The sequence below is a fragment of the Protomyctophum bolini genome (genome assembly GCF_963924005.1).
Source record: "Protomyctophum bolini genome assembly, chromosome: 22".
NCBI lineage: Eukaryota > Metazoa > Chordata > Actinopteri > Myctophiformes > Myctophidae > Protomyctophum > Protomyctophum bolini.
The window spans coordinates 27189459-27209663 of NC_137883.1; the positions used below are offsets into that span (position 1 = coordinate 27189459).

Here is a 20205-nt window from a genome sequence, read left to right on the forward strand (position 1 = left end):
GATTTACTGTGCGCCTCATTCTGGCTGTCAGTTTAGAGATAAAGCACACTGACCTCGACCCTGTCCACCTGGAAACAGGTGGTCTGATTCTCAAAAGAACCAACAAACACGTGAAGTTAGAGATAAGATGAAGGCCCAGAAACAAATAAAACTCTGCTCTGTCTGCCTGATACCGACAATAAGCCACTCAGACCTACTTATAGGTAATATTAGGTAATATGAAGTAATATTAATTAGGTAGGGAGGTAGGGATCGGTAATATTTTACACTGTGTAGAAAGGGAGAGCCGTAATATCTATATGAATTATTAATGTCTTATCACATCTATCCATTTAATTTGAATTCTATTCGTATGGAATAGTATATGTGGTAGTTGAAAACAAGAACAATTGATAATGCATTCTCCATGAGTTTATTTTGTCCATTAAAGTACATTACATTTTGACATTGTTTGGTAGTTGTGCAGTTTGACAACAAGTGATGCCACAAGTTGTTTATTAATAATTATTTAACTGGGCTGGCAGGCCAGGTAACAGGCATATTTAGCACTGCTTTGTTGGGGTCCCTGTATAGATGACAAGTCAAACAGCAGCTAAATTAGAGCAATTATGTTTTAGGAAAATATATATTAGTCTAGTCTTACCAATGTGCTTCTGCTTAGATCTGCCATGGGATGTAACAATGACTGAAGCCATAATAATGATGATCTTGATGCCTGCCTAATTGTCCATGAGTAGCTGTCTGTCTGCCTGTCTATGAGTAGCTGTCTGCCTTCCTGCCTGTCCAATTGTCCATGAGTAGCTGTCTGTCTGTCTATGAGTAGCTGTCTGCCTGCCTGCCCAATTGTCTATGAGTAGCTGTCTGCCTTCCTGCCTGTCCAATTGTCCATGAGTAGCTGTCTGTCTGTCTATGAGTAGCTGTCTGCCTTCCTGCCTGTCCAATTGTCCATGAGTAGCTATCTGCCTGCCTGTCCAATTCTCCACGAGTAGCTGTCTGTCTGCCTGTCTATGAGTAGCTGTCTGACTGCCTGCCTGTCCAATTCTCCATGAGTAGCTGTCTGTCTGTCTGCCTGTCTATGAGTAGCTGTCTGCCTGCCTGCCAGCCAGCAAGTTGGTTAACAGAAAATAAATTATTATGGCTGAGTAAAATAAAATACAATAAACACAATTTGCCTGAAAATAGATTACCCAGCTATGACCTTTTTCATGAAAAAAAATGAGTAGTGATATGGCTGACTGAGTAAAATAAAACAATCTACCTGAAAATAGATAGCTATAAATGAAGAGCAATTTCCGCAATTACCATTTCCGCAATTTCCATTTCCGCAATTTCCGCAATTTCCATTTCCACCATTTCCACAATTTCCGCAATTTCCGCAATTTCCGCAATTTCCATTTCCAACTATTAATGGCAGCTGGGTTTCATCATTCAAATAAAATAGAATTCTGTCCGTTTAGCTATAAAATTATGTCAGGGAATAGGGATACACAGTATATGTCTTTCATTTGCATTGCATCTCCCCCCCCCCCCCCAAGCTTTTATTTTCGTTTGAGTAATAGTATAACTCTAATAGTATTACTTATAATAATGTAATTAAAGATAACTTCATTCAGATTTATTTATTTTTATTTCATTTTCCAGATTTTTTTTTTTTAGATTTTCATTGGTGGGCCAGTCATAATGGTCCCGCGGGCCTGATGTGGCCCGCGGGCCTGAGGTTGAGTATCACTGCTGTAGAACAGTGTCACGCGCTGAACGTGGTAGGTTTACAAGTATTGAGTTGTGAGCTTGTAGATGGCTAGTTTTGGCGTGCTACACTGATGTACACTGAAGTATAAATCGGACTTACACTGATCCATGTCACAGCACGCACGCGCGCGCGCGCACACGCGCACACACACACACACACACACACACACACACACACACACACACACACACACACACACACACACACACACACACACACACACACACACACACACACACACACACACACACACACACGTGGAGATTGTGAAGTATAGCATAGATAGAGTCAATAATAGCAGATAATAACAAAGCAAGCAGGTGACTTATCTGTTTGGGTTTATTGTTTCAGTGTAGTACAATGAATACAATGAATTAAAAACTCATCTTTTGGTAAGCAACAATGTCACAGTAGGCTACAGCATAACATAGGCCTATACTGTAACGTATAAACTTAGTGAGGCAGATACGTTATACGTCTACAGAGGTTGAGTTGATGTTGGGAAATTCACTGGTCCAGAATTTCACAAAGGGAAGTCTCAGTGCATGTTTCACCGCGTTACTGGAGCTCATCTTGCCGTTGAGATCCAGATACTCGCCTGCAGCTCTGTCGAATCCTGGCCAGATGACAGGAATCCGGTGCCCTCCATGGTTGGGGTTCCTATATACAACAGAGAAGAATAAACACCCCATGAGAATAACAGTACAGTATAATCGCTGTCTCTCATAATACCATAATACCAATCAAATCATCAAATGCATTATGGACTTGATGGATTACATTTCTACTTTCTCGATAAAATACATTCAAAATCAGTTTTGTTTGGAATTGTTGTGAAAGGGGGAAAAATATATATAATATACATCTGACATTATTGCCATGAATGAACATACCATTTATCTAAATTACCACATGATGATGATATGATGACATGATGATACTGGTTTAAGATTTTTTTTTTTATTGATCCAAATGTTGACGTCATTGTAGCTTCCCAGTCTTTTATAAGACTGGGTAGTGGTATGTGTGGACGTGCATGGCATGCGTGCGTGTTGTATGTCTGTAGTTGTAGATGTACCCAGATTTGGCGAAGTTGGCCCAGTAGGCGATGAAGTATCCGGAGAGATCACGTTGGCTGGGCCAGTAGCCCACGGGTGAGGAAAAAGGCTTTCCAAACACATACTGCAGGTCGTCCATATGGTCAGCACCCATCCACGTTGGGTAGGGCTTCCCCACACCACCAGCACGGTTAGGCTCGGAGAGCAGGTACGAGTAGGTACGACCACGTCTTTGATGGGACATGAAGTAATTAAGGATATAGTTATCACTTTACCAAAAACGTGCTAAAAAGAAATGTGGTTGGGCAAGTCCTAGAGGCACTAGAGGCTAGTTTATACTTGTTTGATTGATTGAACATTCACAATATGTTGAATGGGTACATTTCAAAAACGAAAGGTCAAGTATACTACCAGGAAATGGTTATGCCACCGTCTGAAAACCTGAGACTATACAGTTATGCACAGATTCTATTGTCAACATATTTGAGTTAACATATCGGGCCCTATCTACCGTATCTTGCACCCCTTACCCCTTATCCCTAAACTTATTTGGCATTTTTTACTATTTAAAAAAAAAAAACAGTTCAACTAGCCTATCTACATTGACACATTGTGAGCTTGTAGATCGGATATTTGAAATATTTTAAAAGGTTTTTCTTAATAGTAAAAAACTGCAAAATAAGTTTAGGGATAAGGGGTATTGCCCATCATTGTAATTCCATAGGTATACTGTCGCTTTACCATTGCTTGCTAGAAGGGCGGAGACGTGTGAGAATTTTGGTCTTCAACCAGCCAACATTCTCACACGTCTCCCCCTCCTTCTCCGCTCCCTCCATTGGCACTCAGATCAGCCAAGGCAGGGAAGCTGGAAGTACCTTCCGGGACAACGCTCCACACGTCCCAAACTCTTCTCCCTTCTGGCTCCAAAACTATGGAATGCACTTTCCATCTAAATCAGAACTGCAGCCTCACTCCCAATCTTCCACCGTAGTCTGATAACCCACCTTTTCAGACTCCATCATGGCCCGTAGCACTTGCCCTAGCCCGTTAGATAGCACTTTATGTAGACTTAGATAGCATTTTAACTTGACTTATAGCATGTTACGTAGACAGCACTATAATTGCATTTTATGTAGTCATAGCACTTAGTACATACAAGTATAATATAGTATAGTATGTATAGTTTATATAGTTTCATGATATAGATACTCCACTGTTACTTTCTTAGCTTACGCATGTTTCATGATAACTACTTTTTATATATGTGATGTATCTATTCCATGCTTTTTGTTATTGCTTAATGTAAGTCGCTCTGGATTAAGAGCGTCTGCTAAATGCCTAAATTGTAAATTGCTAAAATGGAAACGCTTTCCCTGACAGATGATATCATAATATTGCGTACAGCTCAATTGGTACAGCGCAATCTCAGGTTATGGGTACGCCAGAAGATAATATCCTTCAGTGGACCTGACGGTAAATAATCAATATTTCATTATGCACAATAACATGCCTAATAAGGTTAGACATTTACAACTCATGCACACAAATCTTCACTACACAGTAAATTCCTCAATGTCAATTCATCCATTTGTACAGAGTGTACAACATGCTAATTTACAGACCTTGCATTTGTACTCTCTCAATGTTAAATGAACACACTTTAATGTGCAGACATTAAGTATACAATAAAAGTCTCACTTGGCGTGGGCAGCATGCATGTAGAGTGCAGTCTGGATTCCTATCATAAAGATGTGGTCAGTTCCGATGTCCACAACCGTCCTCTTGACTACCTCCCAGGTAGGTTCTGGTTGCCAGTTGGAAGTATAGAGATTAAAAGCTGCATCTAGGCCGGCACTACCTTTTTCTCTGGTATAAGCACCAAGGAGAGCTTTCATATCCTCCCTGCAATGTGAAAGAAAGAAAGAAAACAGTAATATCCAGGTTTGACAACTGCAACTCCCCCTTGCTGTCTGCCTGCATGGTCTCTCATCATCATACCCCGTCAACTGAACTGATCCACAATTACATGCTACAAATGCTATGCCCCACTTCTTCGCTCACATCATTGACTCTCGGTTGCTGCTTGCATCCACTTACTTCAATGTCCTGCTGATGTCCTACTACTATAGCAGCCAAAGGTACTGTATAATTATGGCACACACGATCTGCAGAATATGATCCAACCTCCCTCCCCTCTCAATGACAAGCTGAGTCTGACTTTAGATTAGATCACTCTTCTATTGAGACATTTAGATCCTGTATCCTGGTAGGACCGCTACTGCATGGTTAACAAATGGTATTGCCTGAAGGTCAGAAATCTATTGCTCCCCAGAGCAAACAAGACAGAAACATGCCCCAGATAATGGCTCAGTTGAAGAAATTGCGGCACTCACGCGGAGGACCAGGGTTTGGGAAATTAAACTAAAGGATTGCCGCTTTAAGCACAACTGTATTTTATACTGCCATTGATACTCACACAGAGGTCTCTTCGAAGGGATTGTTAAGGTTGGCGATGTCGAACATAGTAAAGATGTGTCCGTCCATGTCGTTGCCACCAGCAATGTAGTCGACGTCTTCAGCGTTGGCGGAAAGCTTTGCAGGCTCATCAGGAAGGAAGTCTCCATCAATTACAGGAGCAAATACCAGAAGCTCTACCAAGGGGGCTGTAGGAGGTAGATACAAGCATGATCAACAGTCTTACAGTATGTTACACCTTAAAATTCACATGAAACATTGGCTGCTCCACACTGAACCAGAACAAGTATTCCAATATGTACTGTTGCAGAATTGACACTGGAGCAGCTCAAGACAGTTTTAAGCCTTTTATTCAGGTGCTAGTACAACAAGACGTGACAGTAGGCTAACGTCTTTCTGCAGCATTTCACCTTATTGCGTTAAAATAGAATTTTAGTCAGCATAGAATCATAATTCCCTAGCAAACATAGAGATGCGATGCAATACTCACTGTGAGGAGATCCAGACGCTATGTCAACTTTAGAGGCCAGTGTAAGCTGCCAAGGATCTACCATTTTCAGACAAGCTACCATTGTATCATCAATAGGGCAGTTGACCTGCAGAGCAATCTGGAGAGTGAAGTTGAAGGTAAAAAGTGAGGGGCGTGGGTGGACATTTTCTTAACTAGGCTTACTTAAAGTCTATAAATAGCTATTTTTGAACTTTGGGGGGGGGGGGGGGAGGGGGGGGAAACGAGGCAAAAAGCAGGGTTAATGTAGGATTAATGTTAATACATTTTTTATATATTGAACACGTTACCTTCTCTGCTAGCGCCAGAGGGTTTCTGTTGATGGCCCAGGGGCAGAAAGCAGTCCCACTCTGGGAGATGCCACCCCTGATTATACCCTTGTTGTGGGGTGTGAGAATCTGTTACGTACGCACGCACACGCACACACACACACACACACACACACACACACACACACACACACACACACACACACACACACACACACACACACACACACACAGTATTAACCACTTAAAGGAGAATTCCGCATTAGACATATAGACCTATCATCTGTTATTATAGATATAGAAATATTATTTAGTGGTACAGCACAGCTCTAAGCATGCACGCTGGGTCTTAGGCTATAACTCGCTTATTTTTGATCGCTCGAAATCTTTTATTTTTTTCCTTCACATTTGTCTTTCATAATGAACAAAGTCGTTGCGCCCCTTTGTCCCAAAGGGGCTTCGTCTAACAAGGCCAACAAGCCTTAGAGCCTCGGGTCATTTTTTAAGGTAAACCAATGAGTTACACCAATGTAACTCATTGAGTTGCATTGTGGTTTACCTTCAAAAACGTTTTGTCCCAAGTTAACACGATCCTCTTTGCTTTGTCCACCACTGGCTAGAAGGATTCATGTGGTTAAACCAACATCACCAGCCACTTACCTGTAAGTGCACACTCACTGCACCAGCAGACTCTCCAAAAATGGAGATGCTGTTAGGGTTTCCACCAAAGAGTCGGATGTTCCTGTGTACCCAGGCGATGGCAGCCTGCTGGTCCCACAGACCATAGTTTCCTGTCAAGAAACCAACCTAATAAATTACCAATAACCAATAATTTTTTGCATACACCAGAGTACATCTAGAGTTACTGCAGAATCAACCTAGAGTTACACCTGCTGCACGTTGCACAGCCGATGTGTCTGAGTCATAGTGTCGGGGCTTTGTCAGAGCACCCATTGTACCGACCTGTATCATCTGTACTAAAGTCAGCTAAAGCGATAAAACTGTCTCCAGAGGGAAGCGAGTGACACACTCACGCACGAATGGGCTAATGTGAAATACATTGTAAAGTGCTTTGAACGGTCAGAAAGACAAGAAAGGCACTATATTGTAAATGCAGTCAATTTACCATTTACAATGATGTTAAATGTTGCTAATACTTGCCTGGTATTCTTGAATCTCCGGTGCTGAGGAAACCCAGGCTTCCGACACGGTATCCAATGGTCACAACGATCATATCTCCCCGGTCTGCAAGCTCCTTTCCATCATACAGATAGTTGTCCAGGAAGTTGGCCCCCATGGAACCTCCAGTCAGAAACCCTCCGCCATAGATCCAGATCATGACTGGTAGATTCGTGGACACTAAAGATAAAAGCATTTGAACACAAGATTTAGAGACAGAATACTACATTTCCACATGGAGTGACATTTAATTCATTTCAAATAGCTATACGTTTTAATTGAAGGATAATTTGTGTTGCAGTTATTCATGTCAGGGGAACCCCACAAGTTATACTTTATTCATTGTATGACTGCATTGTTTGCTGAAAATAAATTCTGAAAAGTGAACCAATGTTAATGGTTAAATCTGTTATTTTCATTGTATTATTAAAACCACTGATATTATACCTTTACGGCCATGAGGAACCCAGATGTTCAGGTACAGACAATCTTCCTTGCCCATGACATCGTCCTGCGCTACATTCAGCTGCATACATCTGGGCTTCCAGTCCATGGCCCTCATCACGCCTGAGGTCAGGAGATAAAACTGTTTTAGCACCTAAAGCAAAAACGCCTCATACCACAGAATCATATCATCTTTCAAAACGCCTCCTGCCAAGTTAAAAAAGAGAGAGAAGATAACTTTATGAATATATGGCAGCCGCTGATCGATTATTTGCCCAGGGATCTATCTACGGTGATTTATAAAGGAAGTGATTCAGTGGATTGGAGAGCCCCAGCTGTACTGTTGCAATTTGCCTTTTGATGCCCATGTGTGTTGTGTTATCCTGTGTATGTATGCGTGTATACTGTATATTTGTATTTATATATATATATTCTTAATGAATACTGACTGTATTGTGTACGGTATGTGCTGCTCGCCATTTTATTATATTTTTGTTTGTTTGTTTTGTCTTGTTTCTGTGCTTTTAGTTTTTTTTTTGTCTGTTTTATTGTATTGTGCTTATAATTTATACCTTTTCATGATTAATCTACTCATGTATGTGAAAACGTAAAACTTCAATAAAAAGTTATAAAAAAAGAAAAAGAAAACGCCTCCTGAATTCTGCTGCTTATCTTTCATCATGCCATTCTGGAACAAAATCTTTATGGGATTTCCCTTTGAGACTATATAGGCCAGATTTAATCAATCAAATCCTCAAAAATAGAATAAAATAAAATGACATTCACGTTGATTTCTCACCATCCCAGCCAGGGTGACGTCTAGGCTTCTCGAACCTCTGAGGGATGTCAGCGAAGGGAATTCCCTTGAAGACGTCCATACGACGACCAATTCCAAGGAAAATGTTATCCCCTCTCACGGCGCCTGATTCTGTGTACACCGTTCCTAGCTACACATTAAATTAACATGTTAATAATATAAAACCTTTTCTATAAATCATTCTGAATGATCAACTTTTAGATGTCTATAATAAGTGCTTTGTAAATGTTCCGCTCTCACTGATGTATGTTTAAACATGGTATCTTCAGGCAGACAGCCACCATCTTCTAGGCTTACACAGCTGTCTACTGGACTCAAAGTCACAGAGTCAAATCCATCCAATTACAACTACATGTGTTTCACATTAAAAGATAATTGTGTGTGTGTGTGTGTGTGTGTGTGTGTGTGTGTGTGTGTGTGTGTGTGCGAGAGTGCATGTGTCTGTCCAAGTCTTTGCTATCAATGTAAACTTAACTGTGTGCTACATGTATTAATAAAAGGTACAGTCAGCACATATTACTGTAGACTCACAGATGTTGCAGAGGCTGTGCCCACAAACAGGGCAAGAACGATTAGACTCCCCAATGCCATGTTGGCTGACAGACAACCTGTACGGGCAATATGGTTTAACCTGTACACTCTATACGTTTCATCACAGGCCTTATATACAGTAACCGCTAGCCCTCCTCCCATATGTGTGATTGGTTGTTAGAGACCCCTCCCTATAAGTTCTATAGTAAACGGACAAACTGTACACTGATAATAAGGACTTGGCCCATACTGTACCAGTGACCTTTAGTTGCCCGGGCTTGGAGAGTTTTACCTGGTCTCTGGTCATAGCTGATATGATGTCTGTGGTGTGAGGCAGGTATACCTGTACCAAACAACCATTCGTCTTGTCACAACCTTTTTTTAAGTGGTGCAAACACTTCATTAAGGAGCTATACTGTATGTGTGCCTGTCCCTGCCTGGGTCCCTGGGTCCCTGCCTCCCTGCCTGGGTCTGTCCGAGCACGAAAATAGCGTTTGGTTTGTTTTCACAACCAAGTGTCACAAACCGGAATAAGAAGTATGCCTACGAGCAATTCCCTGTGATCAAGGGCATCATCATTTTAGGGCCTACCCAATAAAAGCCGTATCAGGTTTGTTTATGGTTGAGTGAGTTTCCATTACAGATTGGAAAGGAATGTGAATCAGGACAATTCCAAAATAAAACAGAACACAGAACATAAAACAACAACATAAAACATTAAAAAGCCAATTAAAATAAATGACCAAATGATTTATAAAGACTTTTGGAGCTCATTCCAACTATTTCTGTTGTGTGTGACATCAGACCAAATATTGATCAGTGAGACACAGAGAGAGAGAGAGAGAGAGAGAGAGAGAGAGAGAGAGAGACAGAGAGAGAGACACAGACACACACAGACACACACACACACACACACACACACACACACACACACACACACACACACACACACACACACACACACACACACACACACACACACACACACACACACACACACACACACAGGGTTATTTATAGCAGTCGCAGACACAATCATACTCACTATACTGTCTTCTGGTGAGCCTGATGAGATGACAGGACCAGCCATGTGGCCAGTGTCTCATTAGTTGATTCATCATGTCAGTGGGGTGGGGCAGCCAACCTTCATCATGTCAGTGGGGTGGGGCAGCCAACCTTCATCATGTCAGTGGGGTGGGGCAGCCAACCTTCATCATGTCAGTGGGGTGGGGCAGCCAACCTTCCGGGCTACCTGAGGATTTCATTTTACATAGATTTTTGATTTGCCATCGCGAGACTGTCTGTCCGTCGTTTCCTGTCTCGCAGCCAAATCTCGCGAGACCTCCGAGACAGAAACTATACCTGCTGCTGTTTAGATCCTCAAATAAAATGATGAACTGTAGTGCACTCTGTACAAATAGAAGAGCAAGTGATTAGAAAACAACCTGTGATATCTGTCTTCTTTTATATTCCTGAACCGATTATATGACACAGGTCTCAATTGTTCAGAAATAATGTTTGTTATGAGCTGGTCCAGCCGGCTCATTCACTGACATGTATTCATGGGACTTCCGGTGCGAGATTTGGCTCCCATGAAAGTGTCATGATGTCACGTGACCATGACCTTTCGTTCTCTAAACTTCCTTTGTCTGAACTGGGAAACCCTCTTCTTAAAGAAACACTGTGTCGGGGCGCCCGCTGCAGGCCTAGCTGTCCAGGCGCATGCCACATATAGGCTCTGGCCTGACAGCACGTTGAGTGTTCGAGTCCCGTTCATGATGACCTTTGCTGCATGTCTCCCCCATCTCTCTCCCTCTTTCCTGTCTGTCTTCACTTGTATCTATCAATAAAGGCAGAAAAGCCAAAAACAAAACACTGTCACAGAAGACTCTTGACCAACAGACGACCAACAAACTGATCGGAACCTCAGTGTAAAGGAACTGTTTTGAGGCCATCTAAATATCCGTTGCATGATTAACACCTACTTGTACACTCAAATATTGATTGTTTGGGTCTGACGGAGACTCCAGGCAGAATGTGTGGGTGTAGTAGTAGACATCACACTCTCCAGTGTCCACCAACATATCTTTCACTCTTGTTTGTACTGACATGACAACCTAGCCTGGATAACCACTCCCCCCTTGAATACATTTAATTTCAATACATTTGGTGGTTAACAAGGCTACCAACAACAATCAGCCAAAGTAGAGTTTTATGATCAGCTAAAATCAATTTTCAAAGCTTGCGATTTTAATAAAGAAATGGTTTTAATTGGCGATAAAAAGGGAAGGAAAAAACTTGAATAACAGATCACTTTAATCTCACTGAATTAGTAGAACAGCCTACGAGAATCACACTCGGCAACAAAAACATTTGCTGTTCTCCAACAAAACGGAAAGAATCACTAAGACCATTTTTAACACGTCTATCTGATCACAATGTGATATTCTGTCGCTTTCAGACAAGCTACCATTTGATCATCAGTGGGGCACTTGACCTTCCTAGCAACCTGGAGAGTGAAGTTGAAGGTTAAAGTAAAAGGAGGTGCAGACATTTTCTATACTTACTACTTACTAAGGGCTCCATTTTCGTCACCGCTAAACCCCTTATCCCTAAACTTCTTTGCCTTTTTTAGACGCTCGCTACGTACCTACATACTGTCTCAAGGCCACCTGTGCGGCCAGACACACAGATAAAGTGCAGACGAGGCTGCCTCTGCCCTCAGTTCCTCTCTGATGCTCTGAGGAACAGGTCGGGCCATGCACTGGCAGTAAGCGACTCTACTCACATTCACACACACACACACACACACACACACACACACACACACACACACACACACACACACACACACACACACACACGACTCACAGCATTGATGTATGAAGCAATCGCTAACACCCACGTCTCTCTTCCATATATAGGTAACGACTATAAATCGGAGCATAGACCACTCGCCTGGCTGGATTTAGACGGGGAAAGAAGTACCTGTCATTGTGTCACAGCCAGGAGTGAACAGTGACATTGTGACAGACAGACATTCACCGTGAGCCTCTTGTAGGGACAGAGCCGGCCAGCGCCATCATCCCTGCAATTACATATTTGAAAATGTTGGCGAGATTGCCGAATACCACCTCAGTGTTCACACACACACAGTGGGCGTCACATATATTTAATATTTTGTATACTTTTTCCTTTAGCTACAAAACTTGGTCATTCTCTACAATCTACATCATTGTGTTGTTTTTTTTCTCTAGGCTTTGCTTATAATTTTTTGGTATTATATACAGTATGTTAACCATGGTTAACACACTACCACACTATTTTACTGTGCATACCGGTATACATGTACAGTATGAATGAACATGTGACAAATAAGATCCTCTGTTAATTTAACTCAGAAGAGAAGAGCGTTCCAATCATGGAATAATGGAACGTTTGTACTCTCTTTGGGTGTAAATGATCAGAGGATCTGCTGCACAGCTCATTCTGGCTGTCAGTTAGAGATCAACGCACACTGACCTCGACTCACTCTGCCCACCTGGTGGAGTTTCCAGGTGGTCTGATTCTCAAAAGAATTAACAACACAAATGTTGAAGTTAGAGATAAGATAAAGCCCCAGAAACTAAAAAAACAAAACGTAAAAGGTATTTTTTTCACAGAGTAGAAAAAGAGATTGCTTTAATTTCTATATTAATTATTACTGTTATCACAGCTATCCATTTAATTTGAATTATATTCATACCATGTATGGAACAGTATGGCAATTGAAATGAAATGAAAACAAGAACATTTGGTAATATTTCATCTGTTTATTTTTGTCCATAATAGAATGCCAGTGTATTACATTTTGACAACAAGTGATGCCACAAGCTTGTTTATGTACAATTATGTAATCCTTTGATTACGGAAGGTTTGGCAAGACACTAGTCCAGAAATGGACATAGCGCAGCCTCAGTTGCTTCTTTACAGAGTCCTTGTTCATTTTGGCATTGATATCCAGGTATTTCTCAGTCGTGCTGGTGAATGCAGGCCATTCAACAGGCACTTTAAGGTCTCCTTTGTTGGGGTCTCTGTATAGACGACAAGTCAAGCAGCAGCTGAATTAGAGCAATTATGTTTAGTCTGATCAATAGTCTTATCAGCGCCCTTCTGTTCATTTGCCATAATAATGATCATGACCGATAGCTGTGTTGTATATTTGTATAGTTGTAGTTATACCCAGTCTTGGCGAAGTTGGTCCAGTAGGCGATGAAGTATTTGGAGAGATTACGGTGGCTGGGCCAGTAGCCCAGGGGTGAGGAAAAAGGCTTTCCAAACACATACTGCAGGTCATCCATATGGTCAGCACCCATCCAGCTTGGGTAAGGCCTACCCACACCACCCAGGCGGTTAGGCTGAGAGAGCAGATACGAGTAGGTGCGACCGGTTCTTTGAATGAAGGGAACATGGATATAATGGTTAGGGTTAAAGAAAGAAACTGCATAAGCAGATCTCAGATGATGATTTAAGAGAATATGGAGAGAGGTTCTATTGGCTAATTTAAAAGGCCAATCAGCTTCCCGTGCTCTCAACCCCATAGTGCAGAGCGAGTTGAAACCAAAACAAATCCCGCCTGGGTTCCCAAGGCTACACAGCCCCCAGTCTTGAGGACAGAAATCTTTGTCTGGAATGTAAAATCAACTCATTGGCACACGTGTAGTATATTGGCGCCCAGACATGCATAGGCATATCTATATAAACAGATCTAAGGTGGATATGTGGAGAGACCCAAAGTGATCTGGCTGCCTCTGATCAACATCTGGGTAGACTCATTGGGCATACAGGGGGATCACCGTTCACAAACCAAACCACCCCTCCCCCTTCCGAGGGAGTACAAAAGCTTGACTATATGTCTTAAGATGTTTTATGTTCTCATCAAGTCATAAATACACATATAGAAACACCTGTACTTACATCCACATCACAATGTTATGTCATGTCACATTGCAATATAATAATATAAGGAGTTGTTGTTTAGATGTAGTCTTATACATTTCATGTTTAACGGTGAACCTGCATGGTCGTGCATCTTGGTGGAGGTCTAAGTGACGATACTAAGGGGCATTCAGCAGTTTTGGCAGGCCTGAGGTCATACAGGTCAGGTGGTTGGCCCACACAGGAAGTCTATCGGCCGATGCCAACACATGGTTGTAATTATGGCCTGAGATAGGAGAGCCAGCAGGTCACACCATTCGTAAACTCACACTCACACTCACTCATGCGCGCGCGCGCACACACACACACACACACACACACACACACACACACACACACACACACACACACACACACACACACACACACACACACACACACACACACACACACACACACACACACACACACACACACACACACACACACACACACACACACACACACACACATACACACACACACACACACACACACACACACACACACTTACTCACGCACATGCACGGGATCCACATGCACTTAGTACATGTATGTAGACACTCGGTATATAAGATGCCTCGTGGTTGTACGGACTTTATTTTCAGGAAACTTTTCACCTGTCTGTCATGATTCGGCTGATCTTGTAATAAACTCTATATTGGAAAGAAAAGGACGTGCCTGGACCTGGCTCTGTTCTTATAAACCTGCCTGGTATATATCCACCATTATCAACATTTAATAGACTACACACGCGCACACGAAATACCCCCCTGCCAAACGAATCAAACCCTGTGAAAGACATTCTCACGTGGCGTTGGCAGCATGAAGGTAGAGGGCAGCCTGCGTAGGAATCAGAAAGACGTAGTCGGTCCCAATCATCACAACAGTTTGTTTGATGTCTTGTTGACTAGGCTTTGCGCCCCAGGTTGAGGAGTATGTGTCGAAGGCCTTGTCCAAACCAGCTTGCCCCTTCTCCCTGGTGTAAGCACCCAGGAGTCTCTTAACATCATCCCTGCAATTACATATTTGAAAATGTGGGTGAGATTGCCGAATACCACCTCGGTGTATAAATAACGGATCAACTATTTTTTGGCACACGACACCGCCGTACAACGTACACATGAATGATTTGGGGGTCCAGGGGGTCACCGGCAATAAGATAGTTTGGAACGAAATGAACCCTTATGGATCTGTAACTATGTACAAATGGAACCAAATGGACTCGTTCCATTTGTACCCTTTAACGGGTCCATTTGGTTCCATTTGTACACTCTCAGAGTTAAATTAACATTGATTTTCCAAAATAAATTGGGATCTCAGAGATTAATAGAAATGAAATGGGGGGGGGTCCGTAGACTAATGCATGTCAAACTGGGGGTCCTTGAAATTAAACGGGTTGAGAATCACTGCTAGAGCCATAAACATCTTCTCTCATGGGGGTCCCTGGCATATATTTTTCAAATGGGGATCCGCGGGCTAACTAGCATCGATTTGGGGGTCCTTGACATGAAAAGGTTTGGGAACCACTGCTCTATACCAGTGGTTCCCAAAGTGGGGTCCGGGGACCCCCAGGGGTACCTGAGGGAGTTCCAGGGGGGACCCATCTATTTTGTTCATGTTCATAAAGTGCTAAAGTGTTTAAAGCAGTGGTTCCCAAACTTTTTCATGTCAAGGACCCCCAAATTGACACTACTTAGCCTGTGGACCCCCATTTGAAAAGATATGCCAGGGACCCCCATAAGAGAAGACGTACACATTTAGACGTCTACATTTAGACGTCTACATTTAGACGTCTACATTTAGACGTCTGTATACATTTAGACGTCTACATTTAGACGTCTACATTTAAAATTGCGGCCTGTGCCCAGCACCATGCCAAAGCTTTTTCCTGCAGGAAACACTGCTTGTGGTTGTAAATATATTGTTATCCGTGTTGCGAGGATGAGGGGGTACCTGGAAAAATATCTACCCCAAAAGGGGTACCTGGTCCCAAAGTTTGGGAACACCTGCTCTATACCATACGAACTCAACTCACACAGGTGTGTCGAACAGTGGCGAGTTGATTGAGGGGACATCGACGCCAGTGAAGACGTGACCGTCCATGTCGTTGGCACCAGCCAGATAGTCGACGTCAGCGGCGTTGTGGAACAGCTGGCCAGGATGGTCAGGAAGGAAGTCTCCGTCAACCACAGGAGAAAACACCAGGCTGGTCACAAGGGGGTCTGGGGGAGGGATCATATTATATTATGTTAATTGTGAACCCATTTAGACCTGAGGCCGATAACAAAAAGAAAAAAACAGTTTTCTGAAAAACCTATGTTTCTATGTCAGTCAGTGGTGCTCAACCATTTCGATGTCAAGGACCCCCAGGAATGATCTGAATTTGGCCCCGGACCCACCATCTGAAATGAGCTTGTAGGTCTGCTATTTGTCAACAGCTAAAGTATAACATAGTGCTTAAAACACCAAAAGGGGTTCCTGTCCTTAATGATTCTCAAAAACCAATACAACTGGGGGTCCTTGATTCAACAGCTTGAGAATCACTGTATAGGATTAGTGTATACTGCATATCTTTCAATTATCATATATCATTAAAAAAAAATTACAAGTACCTTGAGTATACCAAGATGGATTTGTGGGGGTGTTTTTAATCTCATATGTCCAAATCATTTAATAGTAATAGTTCTGTATATGTCCACAGTTATTTTGTTGCGTTGCTTTGTGCAGGTGACAGCGTGCTGTCTGGAGTACTTACTATCGGGTGAACTAGAGAGGTTGGGGATTGCGGCCATGGTGAGGAGCACAGGGTCAGTCATTTTGAAACAGGCTACCATGTTGTCATCAGTAGGACAGTTGACCTTCAGCGCAATCTATAGATGAGGATGAATGTTATACATCCGTTAAGAACACAGAAGTGTAGTACAGACAAAAACATTCAAAACTAGTCTAGCCTGGTCACGTATGTTATTGTGGGCCAGTCGGAGTGGAATAAAAAAAGACAATTCCAAAAATCGGCCTCCGCACGCACGCACGCTGGCACGCGTATGCTATTACATACTGTTTGCCTGTAATTGGAAAAGTAACAATACAAAATATAGTCAGAAGAGTTACACAGGTGAGAGAATTTGTTTAATACTGTACCTCCTCCGCCTGCCTCCGAGGGCTCTTGTTAACGGCCCATGGGCAAAGGGCAACGCCACTCTGGCTGATGGCTCTCTTGATCAGCCCTTTGTTGTGAGGACTGACAATCTTGTTTGTGGAGAGAGAAAGAAAGACAGAGAGAGAGAGAAAATTCATCATATATACTGTATATCCTTAATCAGAAACAGAAACCAAGGAACAGGTCCTATAATAATACGTTTATATACCATATACTGTGTGTATACAGCCAGCTAACCTGGAAGTTGACACTTGCGCCACCAGCAGACTCGCCAAAGATTGTGATATTATCAGCATCTCCACCGAAGGACAGAATATTCCTGTGCACCCAGGCAATGGCAGCATGTTGATCCCACAGTCCATAGTTTCCTGTTAACACAAAAACTGTGCTGTGAGATAGAAACAGCTTTTTCCAAAGAAACACCCACACATCTGGGAAGCAAAACATCATATTCTGATATGACTAGAATATGGCCTTTTGTATAAATATTATACAATTATAATATTATATAAATAATATATTTTTTATATAAAATACATTTAAACCTACCAGGTAAGCTAGAATCTCCCGTACTGAGGAAGCCCAGGGTTCCCACACGATAGCCCAATGTCACCACAATGACATCTCCCCTGTCTGCAATCTCCTGTCCACTGTACAGATAGTTATCCAGGAAATTGGCTCCCATAGAACCTCCGACAAGGAATGCTCCTCCAAAGATCCAAACCATGACTGGCAGTTTAGTAGATACTAGGAAGAGAAGAGCCAGAGATTTTGTTTGTCAACCTTGATAACATTATACTCTAGTAGAAAAACATCTGAGGCACTCAAGATTAAAAAAGCCATATGTTTTTGTTTAATAACTTTGAACTACTACAAACTGAAGAGCACCAGAGGGACAAGGAACACCGTATTACACTCAAGCAGCACTCCATGCAGTTATTCAGAAATGATATGCATCTTTTATGGAAGAAATACAAGCACAGAGGTGATACCTGAGCGGCCATGAGGAACCCAGATGTTAAGGTAAAGACAGTCCTCTGTGCCACGGGTAGAAGTCATGAGCAGGTTGATCTGAAGGCATCTCTTTCCGAATGAGGTGGCCTTTAGAACACCTGAGGCGGGAAACAGTGGTGATTGGGAAGTTACGCTAGCCTAAAGGTTCAAGGAACATGTTTGTGACAGGAAGGTTGCCAGTTACAATCCTCTGCAATGGTGGTCGGGAAGTAAATGAGTAACAAGTCCTCGCTGTAGCCTCATTTGGAAAACAGCCCTGATCTTTACTCCGTTTTTCTTCGGTCTGTCATAATAAATAAATACAGTATAGTTTTTATTACAATTTACCATCATTCAGTTAGTAGACTTATACACCAATAATATGTTGAAATGGTTTCTACTCACCATCCCAGCCAGGGTGAGGCTGAGGCTTCTCGAACCTCCCAGGGATATCAGCGAAGGGAATTCCCTTGAAGACGTCCATATGACGACCAAATCCAAGACGAATGTTCTTCCCTTCTACCATTCCTCCTTCTGTCTTCACCACTCCAAGCTATACATCACATTAACAAGAATCCTTTCTAACTCATCCACCACTCACAGATACAAATGAATTGAAATGTTAAACAGTTCGAACGGATGTTTGCACCACCTGTCATTAGCGATGTGTTTTGTTTATTCAAAGACAGCACAGGATTTTCAATAATAATCACTGTACTGATTAATTATGCACATGGCTGTACAATAATGAGTGAATTTGTTTAAACCTAGTTTTAGACTGCTTTGCTTTACTATAAACTATAAATGGTGCAAATCTGAAATTACAGTAGGTACAATATCTTTCCTTGTGCATTGCACCATGTAAGCTTTACAATACATTATTTGGTGAGAGTGACAGCTCAGTCAGGGTCAAAAGTCCTGTCCATTTCTGTTTACGGTTTGAATGGTTGGTATATTCAGCTTTAGCAATACAATACAAAAATATTTCTGAAAATCTTTCATGTTAAAGACCCCCAAATTAATTGGCTGCAATATAAATAAATAAAAAACATCAAAAAGCTCATAATGCATTTCAACGCATTGTGAGCTTATATAAATGGCTATTATCAAATATTGAATGTACAGGTTAAAGTGGTTAAACTGATTAATCTTGGTAACTGGCTAATCTTGCTGGGGACCCTCTAGAACTCCCTCAAGGACCCATAGAGTCCCCAAGTTAGTCGTTATCCATTCTCTGTACTAGTGACTGTGTTTAGTGATCCTCATCAAATCATATTTATTTCAAATGATCATTGCATGAGTATTTATTTAAAGGGGAAAACAAACGAACACTTCATATGAATGAAGAAATGTCAGACTCACAGACGTGGTGGAGACGGTCTCCAGGAGCAGAGCAACAACCAACAGTATCCCCGCCGGTGTCTTCATGGTGACTGAGCTCTGGCTGAGAGCTCTGGATTAATGTTCCACCGGGCGTTTTATAGGAGGCTCCTCCCAAATACATCTGACCAGGATTTATTTTTTTCGACGTCAGGCCTAAATGGGTTAACCTCTTTTTTCCTCCTACAGTAGTAGTAGTTCTAACTGTAAATGACACAAATAAATAAATAAAATAATCTTATTGTTTTACGCTCTATGATCCTGGACCATACAGAGGGTCACGCTCAGTCAAATGCTTAATTTATACTTCACCGTATGACAGTGCCACATGCCAAAAATAGCCATTTACATGCGATGAGTTGTTAGATCTTAGATCGGCTATTTTTGGCGTGCCACACTGATGTACGGTGGAGTATAAATCGGCTTTACGCTGACCACACACACACACACACACACACACACACACACACACACACACACACACACACACACACACACACACACACACACACACACACACACACACACACACACACACACACACACACACACACACGACCCCTGGCGGAGATTGTGTAGTATAGCATTAAGCATAATAATAGCAGATAATAGCCTCTGGAAAAACTCAGGTATAGAGTAGACAGAGTCCTAGCTTGGAGTGCCTTTGTGGAGTTTGTTGAAG

The 20205-nt window shown here is 42.1% G+C and overlaps 2 protein-coding genes across 2 annotated transcripts; both read right to left on the minus strand.

Annotated features, from left to right (window-relative positions):
* Nucleotides 1–32: 32 nt before the first annotated feature.
* LOC308309736 (bile salt-activated lipase-like) lies at nucleotides 33–8774 on the minus strand (the record flags this gene model as incomplete). Its single annotated transcript, XM_080755653.1, has 11 exons — nucleotides 8741–8774; nucleotides 8483–8630; nucleotides 7687–7806; nucleotides 7222–7419; nucleotides 6721–6851; nucleotides 6082–6189; nucleotides 5774–5891; nucleotides 5285–5471; nucleotides 2829–3038; nucleotides 2305–2410; nucleotides 33–89 (listed from the first exon to the last, which is right to left on the minus strand). Exons 1-11 carry the CDS (start codon nucleotides 8756–8758, stop codon nucleotides 33–35), a joined length of 1401 nt encoding a protein of 466 aa, XP_080611779.1. The 5' UTR covers nucleotides 8759–8774.
* A 4161-nt stretch (nucleotides 8775–12935) lies between these two features.
* LOC308309737 (bile salt-activated lipase-like) lies at nucleotides 12936–19550 on the minus strand (the record flags this gene model as incomplete). Its single annotated transcript, XM_080755654.1, has 11 exons — nucleotides 19506–19550; nucleotides 18549–18696; nucleotides 18143–18262; nucleotides 17700–17897; nucleotides 17388–17518; nucleotides 17132–17239; nucleotides 16746–16860; nucleotides 16026–16212; nucleotides 14799–15002; nucleotides 13253–13462; nucleotides 12936–13104 (listed from the first exon to the last, which is right to left on the minus strand). The coding sequence occupies exons 2-11, from the start codon at nucleotides 18667–18669 to the stop codon at nucleotides 12936–12938; spliced, it is 1563 nt and encodes a 520-aa protein (XP_080611780.1). The 5' UTR covers nucleotides 18670–18696; nucleotides 19506–19550.
* Between the last annotated feature and the right edge of the window lie 655 nt (nucleotides 19551–20205).